The 26,739-nt window shown below is 38.9% G+C and overlaps 1 protein-coding gene across 1 annotated transcript; it reads right to left on the reverse strand.

Annotated features, from left to right (window-relative positions):
- Positions 1 to 2,550: 2,550 nt before the first annotated feature.
- LOC110064100 (endothelin-converting enzyme homolog) lies at positions 2,551 to 26,739 on the reverse strand. Its single transcript, XM_020771101.2, has 21 exons — positions 26,685 to 26,739; positions 26,339 to 26,580; positions 19,048 to 19,278; positions 18,540 to 18,730; positions 17,839 to 18,093; positions 17,114 to 17,179; positions 16,448 to 16,561; positions 16,134 to 16,259; positions 14,467 to 14,606; positions 13,761 to 13,989; positions 11,451 to 11,549; positions 9,780 to 9,857; positions 9,529 to 9,629; positions 8,604 to 8,662; positions 8,268 to 8,319; positions 7,790 to 7,857; positions 7,254 to 7,378; positions 6,767 to 6,832; positions 6,484 to 6,579; positions 5,891 to 5,967; positions 2,551 to 5,477 (listed from the first exon to the last, which is right to left on the reverse strand). Exons 2-21 carry the CDS (start codon positions 26,556 to 26,558, stop codon positions 5,378 to 5,380), a joined length of 2,493 nt encoding a protein of 830 aa, XP_020626760.2. The 5' UTR covers positions 26,559 to 26,580; positions 26,685 to 26,739; the 3' UTR covers positions 2,551 to 5,377.

The following is a 26,739-nucleotide window of genomic DNA, read 5'->3' on the forward strand; positions in this document are numbered from 1 at the left end:
TAGTTATTAATTTCTTAACTGAGCCGCAACGAAATGAATCAGTTCCCTGAGCGGCCCAAATTTTCGAACACCGAAAGGTGAAGTAGACCGCTCGAAAATGAGTCTCCTAAGAGTTGCTTTTTTAAAAAATTGCACGAAGGAAAACAGCTTGCTGCTACGATTTTTGCCCTTTATCTCTGGAGGGCACTATCCGTTACGGCATTCACAATGGTGGCCTGAAAAGGTGAACTATATGCCTCACTTTGGTGCGCAAGTTTAGAGAGAATGGATGACGAGGACATGTTAAAGTATCATTAGGGTCTCAAAAGAGCCTTTACAGGAATTGCCATAGTGGGAAAAAAAGGTCTAGTTCTTGTGTGCTAGTTTGTGGACCTCGTCTTCGGTTAACGCGATTCGGTTGATAAACATGACTCTGTACCGTCTCCGTTACTCCGAACATAACTTAATTTACAACAAAAAAATTCAAAAATATTGATGACATACAAGGAAAGTCCATCCTAAAATTTGCTATCATCTGTAATTAAACGAAATTATATTTGGAATCCCGTTTAAATATCGAGAATCAGAATTTACTTTTGCTAATATAAAGACTGCTTTAAAGCAAATATGCAATTTAGTCACTTCATAATTATCTACATGAAAGATATGACTGCGTTTTGAAAACAGAATTAATGAAAAGTTCGAATTTTGCACCAAGTGAGCATCAGTCTTTACTTTTACGACTCCAAATATCTGTAAATCATGGCTGGGTGTTCGTTGGAATTTGGAATATCGGTTTAGAGGATATCTACAAATTTGTATTTTTGGAAGTGAAGCATTAGCAAGGATACATCAGATTTTCCACTGATAAGACCATTTTCCTGTAGCTTTTCTTTTACTGTTACATGACTTTTAGTTGAGAAAGTCTTCTAAATCTCAGATGGCGAAAAGAGCCTTACCTGTAGTTCCACAAGTCTGAAGAAAAAGAAAACGCAAGAAATGATGTTTGCCAAGTTTTTGTTAATATCTTATTAAGTATTCAGCGAGTGAGGCAGCTATCTTCTTCTACCCATTCTAACTTTCGGGATTGTCGCTTGAACCTTTACGCTTTTTTTTCCCGACGACCTTTCTCGAAACAGTTGCATAGTTACTGCACATGGTCTCGTCAAGCATCAGGGTTACCGAGCATCAGGGAAACAACAAACAAATCAAATCATTGTTTTTAATACCTTTAACATGTTAATTGACTATTTTATTAAAATTTATTTTGCACATTTCCTAAAACGATTGTTTTAAAATAAATATTCGAGCGCAAAAAGTAGCATTTGATCAAAAGTTGTCGCTTGATAAATTGCTTTTCTGATTGCCAGAAAACACCTCAGTCGCATATGTGAAGACAATCCCAACTTCGTTCCCAGGTCTTTTCCCCAATCTGTAAGGGGAAGGCCCTGGGAACGAGGTTGTAGGCAATTCCTTTTTTTCATGAATCTCCTGTAATAGATGCGTGTCTGAGGAACAAATGAGATATTGAAAACTGGGCTTGACTCGACAATCGTTTGAAGTGGAGATTGGGCTTAAATCAATCACACGTTGCACCGGAGGGAACTCTGGAACGTTTCTGATTGGTTATTTAGGGGCTGTCTCAGTAAAAACCACCCACTCAATTCCGCATCAAAAACAATTTTGCCTGAAACTATGGCAAATGAAATCTTTATCAAGGTTAGAATAATCACAGCTCTGCTTCGATTCGAAATGATTTTCTAATCGCGTCAGCAGCCTTCTTTTTCTTTGTCAGGACCCGTCGCGACTTCTCCAAAAGCATACAATTGACATTTTTTACGGCGCTGTACAATATTTCATTCGCCACATCTAACATCAATCTTTTGTCTGGTTACTAACTGAAGCATGGTTTTCACCTATACAAAAACAGAAACCGAGACGCTTGAATTTCACCCAAAAAAAATTGTTTTCATACTAATTAATTGCAAAAAATTCAGAAATATTAAATTTTATACCATGCCATAGAAAATATAGCCAATCAGATTACAAGAGTCGTTGTATCTTTGACGGTATTACATTCAACCTTCCCATCATGCGTCGCGCGCATGTCGCATTGATTGTGTTGGCCACTGTATTTTCTATAGCGTGGTATAAAATAGTGATGCAGCTCTCTTTCCCCTGGTATATGGTATATCCACGTATCACTTGTATTTTCGCGGTGTACACACTCGCCTAAAGGCTCGTGTATATACCCAGAAAATACAAGTGACTCGTTGGATATTCCATGGTATACCACTAGAAAGCGTTACATGACTATTATATGTTTAAAAAGGGTTTCATTACTGGACTTAGGACTTACATTTTCCCTAGTGGCTTACATAAATTCGGCTTGGTGTATTCAACAACAACAACAACAACAACGACATCATCATCATCATCATCATCATCATCATCAACAACAACAACAACAACACCAACATTTATTTATACCATAAGAAAGGGAGAAAGAATACAATCGTTTTCCAAAATCATAACTTACTATTCTTTTATGTTCAGTAAAACAAAAAACCGTTAGAATAACAAATATGACAATTTAATGTTTGTTCTTACATAACAATCAATTAAATACAAATGTATACTTTGTTTCTTTTACCCGGTCTTTAATGTTCAAAACAAACTCCGCTCATACGTTACATTTACAACAATCTCCTATTTTACGCCACTGTAAATAAAAAACCTACCTGACTATCTTAATTTAAATCGCAACAGTAAAATGTTCCAATAAGCAATCTTGCCGTTTTGTCGAAAGTTTTTAAGCGACATAAAAAATTCAAAATACGAAATCTCGAGGGGTGGGGAGAGGTCCCTTAGAACGTTTGAGAGAACTTGCTGAGATACCTGGCAATACGATTGCTGACATTAAAAAATTGATCTATAATACGAAATGAAAAAATCAAGACTAACTGATTTTTCTATTGAAATCTGACGAAATCTAATCAGCGTATAATGGTTGCTAACTAAAGTAAAAAGGAAACGTATAAAATATAGCACAAACCCTAATTATTAAGTAATTATATTACTAACATTAGCAAACACATTTATTAACTTAATTAAGACGTTTTTAGAGCGATTTTCAATTGAGTGACGAAAGAAATCATCTAATTACTTTGGTTTTGGTTTTGGTTTTACTATGGTTGAAGATTGACTGAGTACTCTAATTGCTAAGTAACTGGTTTGGTTTTGGTTTTATGACACTCAATTGAAAACTGCTCTATAGACGTTTCCTAATTGAAAATAACAAGAGCAGAATACAAATAATTAGCTACAAAAACGTAACCGCACAAGTTGCACGCGCCTAAAGGGTCTTACGCTTTTGAGAGAATGTTTTAATAACACTCGTAGTGAGTATCCTTAATTGCACTCGCATCCGTACGTTACCTGGCCTACAGAAATCCATACCATGTAGCCTAGGGTATTATGTTCTTGAAAACTAAAAACTATCATTGTACCACCTAGTTAAAGCACATGAAACGTATGACAAGCTAAACTATTTAGCGTTATTAGAGGATAATAAGGTTACTTGTCGTGACTCGTAACCTATGGCTCGTTTGTATGGAAACCAATGTCATGCAGTTTAGAAATTACCGGCTTGTCACAATTTCAATACCTAAGGGTGACAACTAAATGTGGGAACTGTTTTACTTGTACGTCAATGGAAACTTTTTCTTGACAGTAGAGTAGCGTACCTCAAGAAAACATTCTACTCACAAAGCAAAGTTCGAAGCTTTTGAGCATTTTACACCTTTCGAACTGGCAATAAGTAGTAGGATATGTGGGGCGGGCTGTTTAGGTCTTGAACACGTGGGAGTTAACGGAAAAAATCAAGTGGACCATCCATATCAAACGTCAAAGTCAACTTTTGAACAGTGATGGACGCTGCGACCTTCGCTCCCGTATTCAACCATTTATCGCCACGAGACTGAACAAGGTTACCTGGCAACTGAGCAAAATTATTAACTATTCACTTGCTAAATGAGGGCGGTGTAAAACGGCCGGAAGTTTGAAACTCTCTTAGAAAGTTTTAAAAAGTTTAGTTTGAAGCAAAGGAGTATAATATGGCCACGACTAGCCTAGCATCTTCCAGGCGTTCAGTTAGTTGGGGCGGAGCGCGGAAAACAGCGCGCGAAAAAATAATAATGATAAAAAAAAAAAAAAAAAAAAAAAAAAAAACGCTTCCTCTCGCCGCGCTTTGCTTTTATTTTTATTTTTTCTTTTATTTATTTATTTTTTTTTTTTGGCGCGCTGATTTTCGCGTTGCGACCCAGCTAACTGGACGCCTGGAAGAGGCTAAGACTAGCCAGATGTCAGCTTCAAACAATGGTGACCGTTTTGAGTGAGTTCACTACAGTATATTCATTCTAACAGAAGAGGGTCTGGAAAAGATTTGAAAAAGATTTTTATTGCAAGTAAGAATTGACTGGTTTTGAAATGACACCTGAAATCTGACAGCTGCAAAATTTACTGATAGTTGGAAAATGGACCGAATTTATAGCTTAGATTCCAGACCCTGTAACATTGTACCTGTTGCGTTGTTGCAACAAGACATATTCATATTCTCGGTATTGGACTGGAACTAGCTTGCAATGGAGGCTCATGCTGCCAAATATCGTTAAAACGACAACAACATTGAATAACGTCTGTTTTTTCTTTGTCCTACGCTCGCGTCATGTTGATCAGTTCACTTTTCACATTTCATTACCGAGGTTAAAATTAACCATCTTTATTCATTTATCACACTCACGGTGACTTCGATAGTCCTAATCCTAGCAGTATGCAGGACGCCTGTCACATATGAACTCAGTTAAGGACGTTCGCGCGAAAATTTTCCAGTCGATAGTTTTTTTTTTTCAAATTTTACTGCAGTCAGATAATGAGTTACTTGTGTCAGAAATGAAAAAAAAAAAAAAAAAAAAATGGGGGGTCACGGGCTTCGTTTCAGAGATAAAAACGTGTGGAAAACTACCTTGATTTTGAATAATTGGCGCACGTAATTCAGCATGGTATACAGGGGTTTATAGTTGAAAATATCGTAGGTAAGTCAACGGAGGCAACAATAACCTTACGTATCACGAGTTTTCGTAGCTCAGTGGCCCGGTATTTGGGAGGTCATTGGTTCGATTCCTGTCGGAGACTCAGATTTTTTCCTTGTCCCACGCTCGTGTCATGTTGATCAGCTCACTTTTCACAGAGAATAACGTCATTTGCATTTGATGATTCCCCGCATTAGCTTCAGTTGCAATCTGGTTCAAGTTCAATACCGAGAATACAAAAATGGTTCATTAAATTGCATAAGATGTAAGGATTAATCACAAGCAAAAAAAAAAGTAATAACACGTGATTACCACACCGAGCACTTGGTATGCGGGTTCATATAACTTCCACGCTTACAACCAAAAGCGTCTGCAAATTTGTTAAAGTTGGACAGCGGACCAAGCACCCTGCGAATGAATGTGAGGAATGTAAACAAACAACGCCCAGGACTTTAAAATGAATGGTAAATGATTCGAAGATGGTATGTTGCTCTGGCGTAGAAAGTGTATGTACAACCAATTTGAATAAGTAACCCGAGTGTCTACTTCTTCTAGCACAGACTCAAAGGAATCAACCATCACACAACCTAAAACCAGGGAGGCAGGCAGCAATTCGGCATATAAATATTTCACCATAATGCCGGGATACGGAGTTGAAATGCTTCCAGATAACCTTTTCTAAGGATAAGATCATCTCTCGAGTTCCTAGGACATTGCTTAACATTGTTTTTTTAATTTCTGCTAACAACCTTCAAATCGTGTTTTTCTTTACTTGTGCTAAATATGTGAAAACGCAGCATTGAAGGTTGAAAGATTCATACCTGTATTTTGGGTGCGAATGTACGTCATTCTTCAACTGATAAAGAGCAGCTTGCTTCTTGTAGATGCTACACCATGGCTAACATGAAGTAAAAGAGTCATGTTTTAGGTACTGATGTAAAGAAAATACTTTCCGCGTCACGACGTTCATTCGTCGGAGTGATTGTGATTGTGATTGTGATTGTGATTGTGATTGTGATTGTGATTGTGATTGTGATTGTATGCGAGGTTCACCTTCTTATTACCAAGTTCCAGTAAGCGTCTTCGTTCAAATGAGTGAGACGATTCCTCAGTTATTTAGTGGAGAGTTTGATGGCCTAACAACGATTATTGTATGCATTTATTGGTCCAAACTGCGTGTGCATTCTCATTTTCGAATCTTGAATTTTCCGTGACAAATTAACGAGACTAATTTTGATCCAACAACTACGCAACCAAAAATCGTTACTAAGCAGCAGGACCCTCCAAGGGAAAACTGGGGTTGCAGAACGCTTAAGGCAGTTTTCATTCTTTTGGCTTTCGCAGAGTACGTTACACGCTAGTAGCACGTCTAATAATTAAGCACAAAGGAAATATCAAAAAGTGGCAAACGTACCGTAGCATATCCGATAAAGAAAAGCTTGTCCACACTGAGATCCAGGCCAGGTAGTCGCCCCTCTATTCCATTGTCCTTGACCCAAGATTGATAAGCCTAAATTTTCAATTAGAGAGGATCAAGATGGAGATTGTTAATGTATAAGGTGTTAAGTGCCAAACAAAAATATGACCTTTCAGTAATGAAGCAACGCTTTAGGGCAGTATAAAGTTATTTTTCTCTGGTGAACTATTATCTTCAGCTCACTAAAATCAGAAAATAAATTGCTTAAATGGTGGCTTACCTCATAAGCAAGCTTTATCCCTCCATTATCAGCTATGTTTTCATTCAAAGTTTGTTTGCCATCTATCTGCAAGACATCAAAACAAGACAAAGACAAATCTGTTTTACGTCTAACTTACAAGTTTGTGGATGAGATCCTAAAGTAAAAGGTACTGGCATATATACAATTTCAAGGCGGTTCAAGCTAACTTTCAGTATGCGGGTTGAATATGTAAGATAGTATTTATTACATGGTTGAAGCATGTCAAAGAAAATATATTACGGCCATTTATCTTCTAATAGCTCTCAGTGAGAGAGAATGATGACCTGAGGCAGGAATGATAATATGAAAGCCATTGAGCAATATTTTCAGGAAGTACAATTTATAAATCAAGGTGGTTCTAACTGTTAATGTGTGATGAATCGACAAATGAATGTGTGACCAATTAAAATGTACAGAGTTAGGATTATTAATATGTTGTGCAAGCGTGACGTTTTGTCTTACTTACATATTTTCCAAACACTTGGTAGTTGTTGTATTGATTAACCAGACATTCAGTTCTTCTCTCGAAATCCAGCGTCGAACTGAAAGACCACCAATCCTTCACATTTCCATTTTTATCAAACAATCGCCCTAAAAACGAAAATTATTTATTAGCAGCTTTTAGAAATTCCACAATTTATCCTTGACTATTTGAGTAATATCACGGCTCTTCACGAGGGTAATAATCTCCTGGTATAAAACTTTCAACATTGCCTTCTGCGAATTTCCATCAGACTTCTAGAGAGACGATCAAATATCTTATGCAAATGTGGTTTGAATCATAGTACAGGTTTGAGCGGTCAGCTTTGGAATGCGGTGTGGAAAAACATACATATTAGTTATAAATTGACCGAGAGGTTTTGCAGTCTGGGTGTCTCACTCTCACCAAACATTTCGGGAAGGCATGGGAGGCGAGCAAAACTAAAAATAGGTTGCAGCTACAGATAACCCACCAATTACTGATCAAATTAATTGACATTCATTATATATAACTATAGCTACCTGTGCTGTCAAATCCGTGTGTAATTTCGTGTCCAATGACCATTGCCAATGATCCATAGTTGAGATATCTATAGGGACAGCATCGCACACTGAGTTTTACTGAGATAAATTTTTATACTCCACTCAACTTTGATTGTACAAGAACGAATCTCACTGAGTGGAAAGCAGTGATGGGGAACGTCGAATGTGACAGCCTGAATTTGTTTTGAATTTTAATAAAAAGTGTTCTGATCTCTAGATCATAGCACCTCAGCATAACACCTCAGAACACCTTTCTAGATCAGTTTCAAAAATAGCTTAACTTAAAGAGTTTTTAAGTTAACAACGTCTCTGATAGCGCAAATAACATTAAAATAGCTAGGTTTGTCGTGTTACTAACTCGACCAGAGAGAAAAGAGGAAGGAAAATAGTTCGTGTATCTCTTGACCCCACACCAGTCTTTCTTAGAATCCCAGTGAACGTTTTCATTATTACTTACTTTGGGTAACCTTTTCTGTAAAATGGAGATTGCAGGATTCCAGCCAAAAACACTGCGAAGAAAAAAACAATAATAAGACGAAATAATTATTAATTATATAGATTTACCAACAATTTTTTAGTAATTAGACGTTTGCCGTAATGCATCATCTAGCTGAACAATTTGTAAAGAGGTAAATATCCAAAGCCTTTAATTTGGCAAGAATGTTTGAGAAACAAAAAGAAATTTTGTCTTGTAGACTGAATGTTCTATCTTTGATATTAATTCTCCTAATTTGAAGTACAGCGGCCAGTTTCCAAAAAAACGTCATTTTTTTAATGATGAAAATTAACCCACCTATTCGGTTTTGCTGTGGACTGTAATATCCATTGACCTCTGCAGGACTTTCGGCCCATCTAAGGAGAGCGTGCAATGGTAAATCTTATAAGCGGTATGACAAATACAACATGACGCTGCAAGTGGTAGCAAAGCACAGAGAAGTAGAAGAAGAGAAGGGAATATATATAGTACGTCCTCACTGCCTCAATGTCATGGACGGAGTGTACCCAGGTCTATGGTATCAACTAATTATCAGCCTGAGTTTCCTACAAGTAGTAGTTAAAGTTAACTCTCGTTTCCTGCAAGCGAAAGTCAACTTTACCCACGTTTACTCGAGCTCGAGACTCGAGCACCTAGTGCTCGCATGTTTTACAACATGTTTCCTTCCTCTATCACAAACACAGTTAAGTAATTTTACAAAGCAAGTGAGGGAGTTTCCTTGTTCTACTTCCTGATTTTTACCAGAGTCAGAATGAGTTAGAACTAAATGTGCCAGCGCCGTACGTCACTAACTCAACAAAGATTCTCACTGAATATGTAGCCAAAGATACTACAGCCTCTCAAATCATTTCAGTGCACAGACTGGCAATGTACAACACCTGGTTTCTAGTAATTTTATAAACACAGGGCTTCGGTTTAAGGCTCTGTGCAATGAGCTATTTTTGAAGTATTAAAAGTCTAACATGGCAACGAGCCTTAGGGAAAAAATAATTTCGAGATCGAGGGATGAATAAATGAATTCTCTTGTTTCAGATCGCTAAGCCTCGACGCCACATCAGAATATTTCGAAAATGGCTTATTGCAATTTTCACAAATCTTCCAAGTTATGCCGTGCAGATGTAGTTTAATCTACTTTGCTCGACCCATAAAAACTACGAATCCAGTAAATTTTCCCCATCGTATGTACTTAACCAATAAAAGCTCCACAGAGTTTCATTCTTACAAATCTTTGTTGACCGGCTCGCGAAGCACGTCAAAACTTTTCTGCACAGTCATCCTGTTCATTGCCACGCTGTTTTCAAAATAATCATTGCTTGCGTTTAACTGAGGAAAAAAAAAACAAACATACTATAGTAACATCAAGTGAACAGTAGTTATATGAATGAAGCATCATAGAAGATAAGACATATATATGATGCAGACTCTGCTGTCCAGAAGGACAAAGATAATTCTAGTGTGTGGGTGATTACTCACCGTTGAATAATGGGTGTCAAGTTTGCTGTCGTCTTTGATATAAGGAGGGTAACCCACGTCCTCTTTGATTGCGCGGGCCTGGATTGACGAAATACAAACCAAGATTTTATTACATAAATTGACAACCTAAATAAAGTACCATGTCCTAAGATGAAACAACCATTGTTAGATTTGCTTTGCTTTCTGTGCTTTTTATGTCTGTGTTTTTCTCATTGTTTCTCATGGATTTTCTCCACCGGAAATAAGGAAAACGATTAAAAACCTATTATGCAAAGGTCTACACTCAAATTGAGCGTTGGTAGTAGGCGAGGTATAAACTTGAGTGGTCGACCATAGCTAAGATTCTCTTCACTACTTTTAAAAGCGTTTTTCGTACTGCTTCCGATGAAACAATGATGGGAACACTCAAAGAAGTGTCAACATTACTTAGCATTACTCACTGACATTTGGAAATTGAGCTATTCGCAGTGAACGAGCAAAGTGTTAATTTTCCGAGCAGAACTGCACACAAAATAAACAAGGTTATCGATGAACTGTATGCCAGCTGTTAGTGATAATGTGCCAATATACGAACATAATTTACCCAGGCCTAGTTCCATTCCAGTTCGAAACTGGCCGTGTAGCATGATTGACGGATGTAAATATCACACAGCAAGCAACTGTACGTGCATGGAAATGGCTTGTTTGCAATATGGCAAACATTTTCTTTGGGGTTGAACTCCATACATAAGAGATAAACGTCAGGGAATTGCCTGGTCGTCCATTATAATTCTTAAAAAATTATTTACGTTGGAAATGTTTCTTTCAATCAGAACCTGACCTGACAAATATCTCACTACAGAAGTAAAAAAGTGTCCATGCTGCAGTTAGCCTAGTTCTGGTTCCCACAAATAAAGTTCAAAATATTTGGCCTGAAATGACACATAACAATTTTTATAACATAACTAAAACAAAGCGCGCACTCTGATTGGTTAATTTAGCGTCTACTATTTGCCCATGGGTGTACGGTGCTGACGTGTGTGCTAATGTTCACAAAGCAAATCTTTTGACAGACATTGTTTCCAAAGTAATGGCCGACGTTCTTCTGCCAGAAATGCGAAACTGTCTTCACAGTTGTCTGAAGATGAAACTTTATCGAGTTACTGGTGTGCAGTCGGTTGTCATGAATGAATTTTCGCGCGTTTGTTTTCTCTTGTCATGTAAGACTACACGAACATTTTTTTGTGATGTAGCTCAATAAAAGGACTTCTGTTGTTCCAATGTCCCGATGTTATGTTATAAAACAAGTGGTAAACGCCATAGTGTGCACTATTGAGTTATGGATGCACTTGGGAGGTTTGCTAAGCACTCAAGAAGCTAGAGTCGCACGAGGCGATAGCCTCGTGCGACTCTTACGCTTCTTTCGTGCTTAGCAACCTCCCGCGTACATCCATAACTCAATAGTGCACGCTATGGCGTTTACCATTTGCTATTTTTTTTCCTCTGGCGTGGACAAGATAGTTTAAACACACCGCAAAGCTAATAAGAACTGGTAATGTTTATAGAGGAGAAAAATCTCGCGGTGCCTTCTATATACCAAGGTTAAATAGAACTAACTCAGTAAAGATTATAGATGGTCAAATAATGAGACGGCGAATGAATTTGTTGGATAATGTTTTGGCTTCTCTGTACCTTTCTCTTGGCGGATTTCTTTGTCGCGTGATCCATCCAGTCTGCAGACTTGAGGTTGTCAATGAAAGCTTTACGAAGTCGGGAAGTCATATCTTTTACCTAAAAAAATAATAATAATAATCAAAGTGACTATGAGCAACTCAACTTGGAAAATGGATCGTTTGTAAATAGTGACAATTTTGATGCCACCGACTTGAGGTTTTAATTCGTAGGTTAAGTTAAAGTTAAAGCCCAGTGGCATTGTTAAGAAATAGTGCAAAACGCAACGGCAAGAGAATACAAGAGAAGATGTAACACTGTTGAAAACACTCATGAAGTTATCGGTCCAAAAGACCGAGTTATCCTCGTCCGAGAGACCGAAACAATTATAAAGAAAGTACCGCTTCTTGTCCAATCACCAAAGCAAGTAATAATTCTCGTTCTTTATTTTCTCAGCCAGTATCAGTGATTTTTTTTTCTTTCTTTGTTACCTTTTCTCATCTAAAACAAAAATGCGTTCAGCGTAGAGTCACGATGTCACAAGGACTGCACCACGTCTCGTCCGCTCAACAAAGTTAATCCCTGTTCGTCGGGGTTGGTACTTGGATGGGTAACCAAATACGAATACCCTGTGCTGTAATAATTTCGTTTTTTTTCCTTCCTTTTCCAAGGCGATATTAAAGACTGCAGAACTCCCAGTCTTGTGTAATGTTGTTTCTCCTATTTATCAACCATTTGTTCCTCTTTATGTGTATTTATTTACACTCATCGCACAACTGAATAAACAGCGGAACACGTCGTTCGAATTCTCCTCAATTCTCTTGACTGTTGATCATCTAAAACATTTGATCACGGCTCGAATCATTCCAAAATTCACACAGCTCGTCAATTTTGTGACTTTCAACCTAGTGTATGAGCAGGCAGCTTCTATTTACAAAAACGTTCGTACGAAAATGTAGAGCATTTCTGCGGAAAGATATTGAGTACTTTCTTCAGAAATTCAAAGAATAACGAACTTGACACGATGCAAGCGACTGTAAAACGGCCTTAAACAGCGGATGTTTGAAACCCCCGGGGAGGGGGGGACTCCTATATGAATGGTCGGGGATGCTCGTCGTCTCAGGTACGAATCAAGGATTCTGGTCTCACTTATGGTGTTGACGTCGAGACGTCACAATTTTTAGCTCTCAAAGTATCCTTTAGGGTACACTCGAAGAAATAATAATTAAAAGCAACGTTCTCATTTAATTTCTGTTTTTACGCTTGATTTCCGCTGTTCTCTCGAGTACGCGAGTCTGGTCTACAAGTGCGCGCGAAATCCTTTATTGAACAGTGGCTGGTAATCGAACCTATTCCGTTTTAAGTGGTATCTTTTGAGGGTCTAATGAAGCTTGAGAAACTCCCACATTAGTCTCCTTTAGGAGTTAAATTCAAATTTTCCGACGAGCATCCCTGACCTTTTCATTTGGGAATTCTCCTCCGGGGTTTCAAATGTCTAACAGGAAGTGAAGGAGTGAAGGAGTGAATGAGTGATGGAGTGAAAGCCCCTCACCACAACAACTTGGAAAATAATATTTTCCAAGTTAAAAACGAAACAGTCATGTCCCCGTCTCCTGCATCTTCAGTGTTACATGATTAGCAGTGAAAGTTAAAGAACTCACACACTCATCGCAAAGAGTAGGGTACGGAGTCCCCGGTGTTTTGGTCTTGCCTTATTTTACGGCTTGGTGCTTCACATAGGATTAACCTCTTTGCACCTTTTCCCCTTGGACAGAAGCGTCTAATAAGAATTGCTACGTATGTTTATGTTTAATCAGTCTCCAAAATGCGGGTAGCCGCTGGCACTACAGACTCGTCCTTCTTTGATAAAAAAAGGACCACATTTCTTTATAATGTGATTTGTAACTTTTCATTAGGGGCAGTAAAATCAATATGACGTATTTGCCCTTCCAATGGTGGTACATAAAAAGTAAAGCAAATAACCTAAAATTAAGCACTAACTACTGACTCTCGGCTGGTAAAATTATTCGGGCTACTAGAGAACCAGAAAAACGTTGCAAAGAAAAGTCGTTTGGAAAAGTAGCACTTGTAAGAACAACTACGTCAACCGTTAACATAACAAAAGTACTCCAAGGATTAATTCATTTGACTGTAATTTGCTGGGAAATACGTTTTTCTCATCAACGCTTTTTGTCTCCGTACGAAAATTACGGTAAGCGATAGACACTGCAGAAACAAATTAAGAAGCTGATGGTTTGTCAAGACTGATAATTTATATACCTGTGAACCAATCAGAACACCTGAAGAATGTTAGTCAAAGTTGCATCTTACCATTGTTTTTGAAGATTCGTCAAAATTCGCATCCACAAACAATCTTCCTAAAGTCATTCCCATTGGTTCTATCATGCTCTCCAGACAGTAAGACCACCTTTTATACTCTCTCACTCCAATTATGGCCTCCTGGAATTGTCGCTTAGTCTGGACAAACTGAGGAGGCATTGACATAGCGTACTTGTCCACAACACGCCACATTATGTAGTTCTTGATAGTGTCCTTGGATCTAAAGTAGAACGGAAACAGGAATCAATGTTCACAAAACCTAGCGTGTAAATATTTCTTTGTGCCCGCGTATCACAAGTTTTCAATGGTTAATCGTGTTGGCTACGTTTTGGTAATTCATCATCGTTTTCGCAACGCTATTCAACAAACAAGACAAATTCCTTTCGCCCAGGCGTTAATTAAGCTGCATAGATCCACCACATTCATACATGTCTTAACTTGTTGTAGGAGTTTCTAGTGGCTTATTAAATTTGTTCTTATGATCCTTGAGTTTCTGGTAGTCCCTAGAAATGTGTAAACGCAGTCGGAACAGTTCTAGCGTTAAGAATGCATTCGTCATCGCTCCACAGTAGCGCCGCAATATATAAAACAAAACCGAACACAGCCACTTTACAATACGGGTAATAGGGTGCGCTTTATTGTCCTCTACATTATTACCCATACATTTAACATGGTCCTTTTGGGCTAAATAACTCACGTCCATTGGTATTCGTTGGCAATAGTCTGGAACAAATTGAAGTACGCCTGTGACGATGGATAATAGACTGAATCATGTCTATTGAAAGTTATTTTCTGGTGGGAAAACGCAACGTTCAGGAAATCCTCCATGAAGCTGAACTGTAAAACGAAAGGGCACAAATATTGGTTACTGCAAGTTAGATCATTTTCTTGACTTTAAAATTTACCACGACAATAGCATAACTACTTTAAACTGGACTGGTTACTTTGCGAGTTGTGGAGTTGTGGGTTGCGAATTGCAATAAAGGTCCGGTGATACCGGCAACATTTTTCTTCAACTTGTCTCGCAACATTGTTGCATTGCAAGTTGAAACCCTCTGTTGCGCGTATTACTACGTTTGTGACCAACTTATCTCGCAGCAAAATACAGTATTGCAGGTTGAGGCAACATGTTGCACAAAGTAGACTCGAGTTCTACTTTCTGCAACAAATTTTAGTTTTGCTGCTCGTATTACCACTGAAGCGACAACTTGTCTCGCAACAAATTTGAATTCGACCCTTGTAATTGGCTGACACGAAGCGCGGGAATTAAAAAAAAAACATGGCGGACGGTGAAGTCGAGCCTGAATTCGAAATAGACCAGTAACTCTCAGAAAGTCATAAATTTGCCCTGTACAAAGACTTCGAGGGCTATCATAGTCTTTGGGACACCTCGTTTGTCCCTTCAAAAACAAGCAGCAAAAAAGGCAATAGGCTTGGAAGAGCTGTCGCAAAAATACAACTTTTCGCCTAGCTATCTGAAATGAGACTGAGCTTCATACTGAGAGAACTTCGCTGGCACTGAAAATTAAGAATAAAATGACGGCCAGAAGTCGAAGTGGAAGTTCGTCGAAACGCTAAATTATATGAAAGAAGGAGCCATCTTTATTTACGCACGATTGATCAGTTATACGTGTAGAATTCCGCAGACTTGCAACACTGTATTTTGCTGCGAGACAAGTTGGTCACAAACGTGGTAATACGCGCAACAGAGGGTTTCAACTTGCAATGCAACAATGTTGCGAGACAAGTTGAAGAAAAATGTTGCCAGTATCACCGGACCTTAAGTTTTCACGAGAGTGTTCCCAAAATTAATCAGAAGGGACGAATTACAGTATATCTTCAAATTTAACGCTCGCTGGAAAAATTTATTATCAGAAAGTTAAAAAAGCCATCATAATATTAAAAAAAAAAAATTATTTTGACCTAGCTCCTTCGCTTCGTATTGGGAAATATTGTTTCTACAGGTTTACCTTTTAAACTTATAAGGAAAGAACTCGACCAATTTTTCGCCAACATCTTTGAGGGAAAAAAACACACGCACATCAAGTTGTTAAAATCTGAAAATAACTTAAGGCATAGGTGAAATGTATTTTCTTTGTCGTGTTTCAATTTAAAATGTATTTAGTCAAAATCAGAAATATCACAACCCCAAAGTGTACTAGATGACAGTAGAACCCTTTTCCTTATCCTCTCAGTGAGGGTTATTAAAAATAAGGAAAATATTGATGACAAAGAGAGAGTAGGATTTGTTTTGAATTATGACCCTTTACATTCTGTTACGTTGGGCGATAGTTCGGAGTTATGCGAGCGATTCAATCAGGCTTTTGACCAACAGAGTGAACAGGGAATTGCTGTTTTACGTACGCTGAAAGTCGAGTCCGTACAAAAATCAAGTACTGTTTTGTCCAAGGAGTCGAGAGATCGACCTGATCGGTGGTCATCCCTGAGTGATTCTATTATATCTCCTGATATTCTTTCTGGATTCACGGACTGTAAAAAAAAGAAAAGAAGAAAGGGAAGAAAATAATGAAATAAAATGAGAAGTTCAGTGTAACATTAAAGACATAAATTGTAAGATATTGTATATTTCACGACGAAGACCAAAATTATTTAATCAACGTTGTCTTAACACTTAAATTAACTTTTCAATACTAAATTTTAGATTTTCTTAAACTTACCTGAGCAATTTTGTTCTCAAAATCATATATGTCCATCATCTTCCGATCGGAATCCGTCCCTCCTCCAAGAAGACGTGCTACTGTTTTCATGTATGTTTTGTGCGCCTTCCGGACCTATGGTTTGAATAAGTACAAAGGCGGCTTTTGTTAGGGAAAAAGTTATCACTTCAGCTATCACAAATTACACAGAATCCAGTAAACTAATGAAACCTCAAAACAACCGACGGAAACAAATGTGGCCGAGCGTGTCACGATTGGTTTTTTACTGATTTATTACTGATTGAATAACAAAGTGACGTGAGGTTTATAAACCAATCGCTTAGTGTGGTAACGCAAAATCAAGGACTCAAAAGCGGTGATATTCGCAGTTTTTTTTTTTAGTTCACTTGCAAAATTTATTATTGCTAGTTCATTCTAGTAACCTCTACCGTTTGTTAGTTTTGGATTTTGGATGATCGATTATGGACTGAGAATCATGGAGTTATCTACTACACCGTGCATAGAGTGTAAGCAATATTTCGTACCTAGTATGTTTAGGTTTGTTTATATTTCGCTCGAATATCACATCTTTACCTCACCCATATAGACTTGTACAAATTTCATTGATTCGAATTCGATTATTCCTTTTTCGACTTGAGACCGATAATAATTTATTTTCTTACAAACCTTTACGCCCTCACTTGAGTCATCAAAGTAGTAGGTAATACCCAGTCCCAACGAGGAAAAACTGATCTAACAACAGAAGATAAGAATGAAGAGACAATGAAGGGTGAGTAAGTTACTCTAACCTCAGAAATTCCAGGTAGAATTAAGGATGACATCATACCTTACCCCACCCTGCCCTGCCCTTCACTCACCTCACCCACTTCACTCAAACCTCAATCACCTCTCCATAGTGTTCTCTCTGTGTTTGGGGAGAAGCCAATTACCGACATCGAAAAAATTCGTATGCAACAAATACTTCTAAAATGAACAAAATTTGCCACCAAATTCCATCAAAGACACAAAGGCACCGTCCATAGTTAGTGCTTGTTTTTTGTTTGTTGTTGTTCCTTTATGTTAATTTGTCTGTGTAGCATTAGTTGCCTCAGGTTTTTGCAATGCCGTAACGTTTTTCTTGTTGTTGTTCACTAACCTAGCCAATCCAACCCTGCCTTATCCTACCTCACATCCTACCCACTCAACTCCAAACTACCCTTCCAACACGCCCAACCCTACTCAACACACTCTTTCTAACTTACTCTGCCCCTCCGCCTCCCGCGGGCCGTCATTTAGCCTACCTCACCACAGTGACACCCTACCATATAGATATAGATTGATATACATGTAGATTCAATGATAATAAAGCTATGTGGTACAAAAAAAACAAGGAATATCGTAATTATACTTACGCTCAGAATGTGTTGGCTTGAATCCTGTGGGTCTGCACTAACGGATACCGAAAGCAAGGTCTGTACATTCAAGTCTCTTAGAACGGCACCCATTGTCTCTGCCACTGTCCACGACAAGTTCGTTCCACCCCCAGTCACTGTCCAGCCACCGTACTGCTTTATTAAGTTTTCCAAAGGTGAAATCCCTCGACGCTCAATGGCAGCAGTATCTACGCATGTATCGTAGATCTTGGCAGTTTTCACAATAGATGAGCTCTACAAGATACCAAAGACATTTAACCAGCCTCAGTTGAACAAAAGTATGTATTCAAGATGGTAATACGTTATCATCGAGAACAGTTTGCGGTCACAAACGTAATTATAATACTTCTAACCAGAATAAACAGACTTTCCTATTGAACTCATTATTTTTCCGTTGAGAACCGTCTCAGATTTGACACAAAAAATTCACTTACGGTACTGGCATTTGGCTGCTGTAGAGATCATTGGTCTGTCAATGCGACTGTGTTGTTTCTATCTCGGTTTTGAAGTTTCGCGCGCAATTATTAAACAACGAATCAAATACACCACACGGATCCTGGTGGAACTACGTCACCAGAAAAGAAATTTTTGAGTCAAATCATAGACGCTGCTCGTGTAAAGGAAGAATTGAGCTCCCGAGGAAACGTACTCCGTCAACTGAGGTCAACTTCATGCCATACCTGTGAATAGTTTGAAGCAGCAGTCTCCATAGCTCGTCTTAAAACCTCCATGTTGTCGTCGTTCACGATAGTGAAGCCACCAACGTTACTCTGATTCACACCGAGATGATGGGTTTTGAAGAACCCTCCGCATGCGTAGGAATAAAAATCGTCACACGGATCCATAGTCTTGTTCAGCTGATTGGAAATAACTTGAAAGAAATTACGACAAAATTGTTGAGAAACCAGTAAATTGTTTCTACAAAAAGAATTGCGGGTTGATTTTTTAATTTCCCTTATCAATTTTATTACATTGTTGTTATTTCTTGTTTTGCTAAGATGCATGCTTTTACAATATTGTAAGAATTTAAGTTCATACAAAGAGTTCAGAGTTTAAATGGTTACTGCAAGAAATATGACTTAATTCTGGGGACAGGATGTGTAGCGATATTGCTCGACTGAATCTAAAGTTCCAGCAGAAAACGCGCAATTCAAACCAGTTTACTTTAAAAAACACTTTATAACAAACCTTCAGCAACTTGATAGCACTTTGCTGTATTACAAATGCGAGGTTGTGTCTCAGTTGGTGTAGGTAGTGTTGTGGGTAGTTCTGTGGGTGGCTTTGTTGGTCGCTCTGTGGGTTGCTTTGTGGGTCGCTCTATGGGTGGCTTTGTTGGTTGCTCTGTGGGTGGCGTTGTGGTGTTGTTCCAGTGGTGTTTTGGTGACGTTGTCATCGAAGTGGTTAAAATCGCCAACAGTCCTAGAAGTAAAAAACACTCTAAATCAAAACTTTAAGGCTACAGAAGTATTTTCAACGGGCCCGCAATAGCTTAAAATACTGAACTAGGTACACGCCTTGCTGACTGTACCCAGGCAGTCGTTATAACGAGAAGCGCTATAATGCAATTGAACTAAGTGAAATTCAGTCACAGCGATGTGCTTGCGGAGGGGTATTGCAGATTCGCATTTGCAAGCTATTCTACCTTTGATTGCATTTCTTGGAATTGATAAATAGCTTATAACTCGTTTGCCGGCCTTTAGGGCGTGAAATGAGTCAAGGTCTTTATATCAACCTATAAACGTTTCAGTCTATCGTCGTTAGCCTTTTTTTCTTATACGTTTCTCGAGCAGGCAAGACAAGCGCGAGAGATTCACGCGAGGGGAGAAGCTTGCCTCGTGCCGCGTGCTTTTCTCGCGCTCAGAGAATACGCAAAAAAATAATGTCTGTTGAAAGGTGCCTAGTTGTTTGAATCAACTGTGGATACAAAGAACTCGTGAATTGTGATATTGCCACTGCTTCCATCTTACTATGCAAGACATTAAATCCTCATAATAGATCAGTTTCCCAGCAAAGAACCTTTGATCCTTAGATAGATATTTTTGTATTATTTTTTATGACTTTTACAAAAGACTTCAAATATTTTTTCGCCAGCATGTAATCCCTCCTGATGGAAACACCATAGCCCACCGGTTAGACTGTTATATGTGCATTAGCCTGCAATTTTATTTCTTATGGTAAAAGATCTTGCCAATGAAAAGTGTGGAATGTGAGGAAATAGTAACTTTAAAAACAAGTTCTAATTTTGCACTTTATAATTTGAAATTCTTGTATTTCAACTTTTGATTTATTGGTAGTAATAGACGTTCGTTGACTAGACAAATATTACCATTAAACAGGAACTCAACTTGATATAGTTTTTACAACAGTGGTGATACTACTATAAACATTCTAGTTCCCAGAGCCGCAATCCCTGAATCGAGAGTTGTGACTGGGACCACATTGTTCGTAACTGCGGTAAGGTTAGTTTCTTTCAATTGTTGTCCCTATTGTTTCAGTGCGTGATTCGCTGACTTTGTGTTTTGGTTCTAGCCGGAGCTCTCGATCCGCGATCCTGGTCTGAAGCGTCGCATTTCTGGGTAGCAGAAGGTATTATAAACTACTAGCTACAACTTGATCTGACTTTGATAGCAATGGCAATAGTAATTTAAACTAATAAAAAAAACTTGACCTGACTAGACTATAATATGTAATGGTAATAGGACTGAGTGGAGTCCAATTCGGTCGGTTATCATAAGAGTGATAACAAAATCGAACGACCGCGCAGCGGGAGTCCGATTTTTTTATATCACGAGTATGATTACAGACCGAATTAGACGACACTAAGTCTTATTACCAATTAATCATGAAAATTAAAATTTCTGAGAAAAGAAGAATAGCCAAGTTATGAAAGACAGAAAAAATTTGCATTAAAATACCTACAAAGGAGATGTAAACATCCTCAGGCCACCGCGCCTCCTACCGGCAATTAGGCGCCAAAAACACAAAAGCAGGCGCGCGTACTCACGCACGTAACTACAACTTTGAATGCGATTGGCCTATTGAATTGTCCGATAACAAACTGTCCAATAACAAACTGTTCGATAACAACTTGGCAAGTGAATTAATGGAAAATAGGAGTTTTTGAAACTAATCACAATTTAAGAAATTGTAATTTTTATGATTATAGCAGAAAAATGGACGATATAGGCTGAGCGTTGACAAATCACAGCTAATTTTTGAAACGCTTCCTCCGAAGACGCAGGCTCTTCACGGGGTCAAGAAATTGGAAAAGGAAATTAAAGAGGGTAGAAGACTTAAAACCAAACTGTTCCTTCATCCTGATATGTTTTCAATGTTCAAGGGAGAACACACACTGATTTCTACATATTATGTCAACTAGCTACCCAAACAGCGACAAGAAAAGTAAACGGGCAAGCAGTCACGAAAATGACTCTTCACTTTTTCCCGTTAGTATTCGCCGATTGTTCTTCATTTGTATTTAAAACACATTGCACGTGTAGGGGACACTGACATTATTTAATTTAATTGCTACAAGATTCTTATTCACTTGTTCTTAGATGATTTTTCCATCATATTGTATATACGTGTTGTTATTTGATATTAAAATTTCGCGCGCGAAGTGTGAAGACAATGAAGGCTTTCCTTTTTAAAAATTATATTAAAGAAAAAAAATATATTGCCAAGAACTATCCCCAGTTTGGAAGATGACCGCAAAAAACACTTATTAAGTTATAAAATAACATGTTACAGCATAAAAATACGGTAATTGTAGTCAGGCATAGTAATAAAATCTTAAAAGTTGTTGTCTCTGACTTAAAAATCTTAAAATAGACGTTTCGGCTAAAATACTATAACCCTCTTCAGTGATGAAATGAATGTTAATGGCGTCTAAATGTAAATGAGATGTTTATAAGAATGTGAGGAACTCGCTAGGGATTAATTTAGCATTTTGTAAATGTCTGGAATATGCGCGTGGTCATTAATTGAGTTCGGTTCGCGAATGGAATGCCACGCTTCCAAGAACAATCTACGCGACCAGAAGGGACAGCGGTCTATGACCTTGACATTATTAAAATCAAATTCGTGGTTGTTTTTATACAGTGTTGCGCCAAAAGAGAGTTCTTGTCACATGTGAGGACGGCTCTTTCATGTTCTTTTTACAATTGATTTTATACACGACACCAGTTGACAGGTCTTGATCAAATTTGTCCTTCGGTTTCTTCAGGATCGAACCAACCGTCTTGACGGGTTTATGAGCAACATTAATGTCGAATTGTCCCAAAGTTCTTGCAATTTTTTCAGAGATTCCTTGAAAATATGGCAAAGTAACAAAGCCCCTGTGGCTTTGAAGCTGATTATTTTGGGGCTGATTTAATGCTTTAGGTGGTTCGGTTCTTTGGCAGCTTTTTAAGAATTGGTCCGTGTAACCATTGGTTTTGAGTGCGTCCATCACGTGTTGTACTTCGGATTTTTTGTCTTCGTCAGTCGACGGAATATTCTTTGCTCTGTCAAGAAGGGTTCCGGCCACTGAGCGTTTGTGTTACAAAGGGTGGTGAGAGTTGAAATGGAGATACTTGTCGGTATGGGTTGCTTTTCTGTGAACACTGGTTTTAATTGATCCATCAGCATTTCTAGTTGTCTTCCTGTCGAGGAATGTGATGGATCTATCACTCTCTTCTTCGACTGTGAATTTGATGTGCTGGTTGATCGAGTTAAGATGGGAGTGAAATTCAGTGAGATGCTCACGGGCGAGGCAAACATGGCTATCGTCGACATATCTGTACCACCACTTAGGGGGGTGTGGTGCAGTACTTAACGCTCTCTCTTCGACGTGTTCCATCACCAAATTTGCCAAGATGGCGCTTACAGGTAAACCCATGGGACAGCCGAATATTTGTTTGTAGAAAACGCCACCAAAGACAAAGTAGTTGTTGTCAAGCACGAATTCAAGCAACTTCATGATGTTGTCCACGGACATATTGGTTCTTTCGGGGATGGTCGAGTCGGACTCAAGTCTGGTCTTAGTCACCTCGAGTTCCAGTGCCGTGGGGATAGATGTGAAAAGCGATACAACATCAAAAGACACCATGATCTCATGCGGTTCGACTGTGCAATTAGAGATTTTTCTCACGAAGTCGTTGCTGTTCGTAACAGTGAATTGGTTGCGTTGTAACGGAGACAAAATAGAAGCTAGGTATTTGGAAGCCTGATAGGTGGGGCAGTTGATGGACCTGGTGATGGGTCTCAGTGGGACATCGGGTTTATGTATTTTTGGTAATCCATAGAAAGTAGCTGGTGTGGCATCAGTGCTTCGGAGTTTGTAGTACAATTTGTCGTCGAGTTGTTGCGCACCGGGATCATGGATTGATTTTTGATCTTTGATTTGTTTGAGCAGAACGTTCAGAGATTTCTCTGTGTTCGACGTGGGATTTTTGCGCTGGTCTGAAATCTTTGTGTAAGTGTTTTCATCTTGTAGCAGGCCATATATCTTTTGTTGATAGTCGCTGCTATCCATCACTACTACTGCGTGGCCTTTATCTGCGGGAAGGATGGTGACTGATGGATCTTTCGATAGTGCTTTCAATGTTTCAAGCTGGTCTTTCTTTATGTTAGATTGACGTGGAGGTTTGTTCACATGTGACAAGAACTCTCTTTTGGCGCAACACTGTATGAAAAACAACCACGAATTTGATTTTAATAATGTCAAGGTCATAGACCGCTGTCCCTTCTGGTCGCGTAGATTGTTCTTGGAAGCGTGGCATTCCATTTGCGAACCGAACTCAATTAATGACTACGCGCATATTCCAGACATTTACAAAATGCTAAATTAATCCCTAGCGAGTTCCTCACATTCGTATGAACATCTCATTTACATTTAGACGCCATTAACATTCATTTCATCACTGAAGAAGGTTATAGTATTTTAGCCGAAACGTCTATTTTAAGATTTTTAAGTCAGTGACAACAACTTTTAAGATTTTATGTTACAGCATGTTATTACTTATAGAAAGGGTTTCACGGTTCGGCGCATGTCTGTATTATTTATTCGCCTGTGCACGCGCCTTGGCACCGGCCAAGTTAATCATTGTTTATGAACCAATCGTAAGCTAGACTTGCCACAAGTCGACCTTTTCTTAATCCTTGACTTATTTATCTCCCTCGAGCGAAGCAAGACAGTAATCTTCTAGCGAATGAGTCGCGAGGACGAGCGCGAGCGTAAACGACGTAAGTCGCGAGAGGTCGACTTGTTTCACTTGCTGGGATGTGAATCAAAGCGTAAATTTTTGGCGCGAAAAACATGATTGACATGTCTCACTTTCTGCATGTGCTCCGCGCGCGATCGTCGCGAAAGCAGGAAATGATTTCCATCAAAACTTTTACGAGTGTACAAGTACTGTTCCCTAACTCAAATAAATTTATTTGTGTACAGTGTAGTATGTAGTCAGCAATATTGACAAACGGCTCCTGAAAAGACAAAACCGTGTTTAAACCGATCGAGAATGATTTTAGTCTAGATTAATCAGCTATCGAACAGAGAGCTGCCTGACAAATGCTATAAACTCATGTAGTTCTAGCTTGTACCGACAAGAATCCGAATTAACAAAAGAAGGCCGGATAAGTCGGGGAGAACCTTAATTCTGTAAATTAAATAACGCTGAAAATCGAAGTGGCAACGAGCGGCAGAGAGTAAAATCGCTGTTCCCAAAAGTCATCCATCGATCGACGACCGCTTTCAACACGGTAAAGTCGGTAAAATGGCCGATGCAAATTTGCTGCGATGCTCTTTCTTTGTAGAGAAAAAACTTAAATCAACTTAACTAAAAGTGCAACATTACACAAACTGCAGGAACGGCTCTGTTCTTCCTCAAAAGGTTCAAACTTAATTAATTCTCTCAAACGATCCGGATCACACAGGATCCGGAGTTCAGATCGCGTCCGTAAGGAAACAAACACGTATTGGTCGGATAAATAGCCCTCCACTGCTTTTCCCTGTCCTTCAACGGTAACATTTTGCGCCCCGCAAATGGGAAAAGTCCTTTCCAACGGCGAAACCAACAGGCCAGAGAAGAATTATTGGAAATGACTTTTAGAAAGTCTAATCGTAAGCAAGTTACCTAATTTCGCATGCAAATAGCCGTGAAATCAACTGTAGAATAAATCGTACGGGTCAACACTAAATTCAACAGTCGAAAGCGTCTGTAAAATCCACTGAACTCTGCTGAGAATTTTGGTCATCCTTCATTCTGCGACGACTAACTATAGCATGTAATTACTGAACTACATGTTAGTGGAGTTTTTAAAGCGATAACATTGATAAGAAGCGAACAAAAGTATTTTGATTTGGAGACATGCGCCGAACCTTGAAACCCTCCCTTCATTAGACGAAAACATCAGTGGAAGATGACCGCAGAAAAGCGATTACGTCACACTTGGTAGGTTACAAAATGACACGTTACCACGTATTTGACGAAAAAACAAAAACAGCCGATCTTTATTCTCAGCCTGTGTTTTGTACCTAGTCTGCAGTCTGCATTTTGTCCTGACCGGTATAACATATAAACTCTTGATAAATTCACTCGTAGAATGTTCGCTCGTAAATTCATCTCTCAAGGCTTGCAGACCGACCCGTTTCGCGTGTTTTAGTGTGGGTCTACCGCGAACGGTGTGTTCGTTTGTATGTGATTTCATCGCCCGAGAAAACTTTTAATGATCACCACGTGCTCAGCTGCCCTACTCTACGCATGGGTAGGTGTGATTGGGACTTGAAGCGTGTGCTTTAGTACCCAGACGGCGATTTTTGACTGAACGAGGGAAAAAATGCTGTCATTTCAACCCAGGCCTCGTTGCCTAGGTAATTAAGTAGGACCAGGAGCCCATTCCTGGGAGGACGCATTAAATGGACTGTGTTACGCATTAAAATAGACCACACGTCAAGCAGTTCCCGATGAACAAGATTGACAGTTTCGAAACCTTAGCGGTTAATAAAGAGGAAAAAAAAGATTGCACAGTTTGCCACTATAACATAACTTCTGTAAGCACTTAGTTGGTTCCCTGTTTTCAAAATTTATAACACATAATGCGTGACACAAGTAACTGCATTATTTAGAGAGTGTGTCATCATCTCTTCAACTTTTTCGTATCGAAAAGTGCAGCACAATGTCAGTCTTGGCTGAGGCGCCGACAGCGTATACAGTGAAATACCTGAGTTGTATTTATTAATCGAACAATAATTAATTTGAATGTCAAGGGAGCGAAACGGATGTTTAAAAAGCACATGTCGAGGTTTCACTTTCTATTTTCTCAATGTACGAATTGGCTTTATCATTCACATTAGGGGCCAGATTTAGTGAAGCGGTTGCTTAAAAAGGTGGTGTGGGCACTCATAGGTAGCCCGGCAAATGTACAAACCATTGAATTTTCCTTTGATGTTTCATGAATTCGTTTTTCCACAGCTCATTAAAGTTTTAATGCCCCATACCTTCGGTGTTGGACTTCTTAGTAAGTGTAAAAATAACAGCAAATATGGCACCAGCCAGGAAGAGTAGGACAACGGCTAGAACTATCAGGCGATATTTGCAGCAGTGACGTCGAAGTCGGTATTTTATGCTCAAATCTCCATCGTCAAGTAAGTCGACTTCGTCGTCTGCAGCTGGATTACTCAGATTCTTCAACAGTGACATTCTCGAGAGCTTGATCATGATGCAGCTGGCGAAACTCTATCTGTAAATGTATAGGTGGATGTTACAAATGACACGAAGGTATAGTGTATCCTTGAGTGTGGAGACAAGCAATTCTGTGTAAGACTCACTTACAGAAGTCCTTACCCTCGCTAACAAGCGGAATATGTATCAAAATTGGCGCGATGTTTCCGAGAACGGA

This window comes from Orbicella faveolata, unplaced genomic scaffold (genome assembly GCF_042242905.1).
Source record: "Orbicella faveolata isolate gen_17 unplaced genomic scaffold, um_ofav_v1 contig_2, whole genome shotgun sequence".
NCBI lineage: Eukaryota > Metazoa > Cnidaria > Anthozoa > Scleractinia > Merulinidae > Orbicella > Orbicella faveolata.

What these genes read in the sequence shown, in the direction of transcription:
- LOC110064100 (XM_020771101.2), bottom strand. Translation starts at nt 26,558, where the DNA reads ATGATCAAGCTCTCGAGAATGTCACTGTTGAAGAATCTGAGTAATCCA. An exon ending in GAGCCGGTCAACAAAGATTT is followed by an intron (nt 8,663 to 9,528) that starts GTAAGAATGAAA and finishes CGCTCTCCTTAG; the next exon opens with ATGGGCCGAAAGTCCTGCAG. An exon ending in TCTTTATCGGATATGCTACG is followed by an intron (nt 5,968 to 6,483) that starts GTACGTTTGCCA and finishes ACTTCATGTTAG; the next exon opens with CCATGGTGTAGCATCTACAA.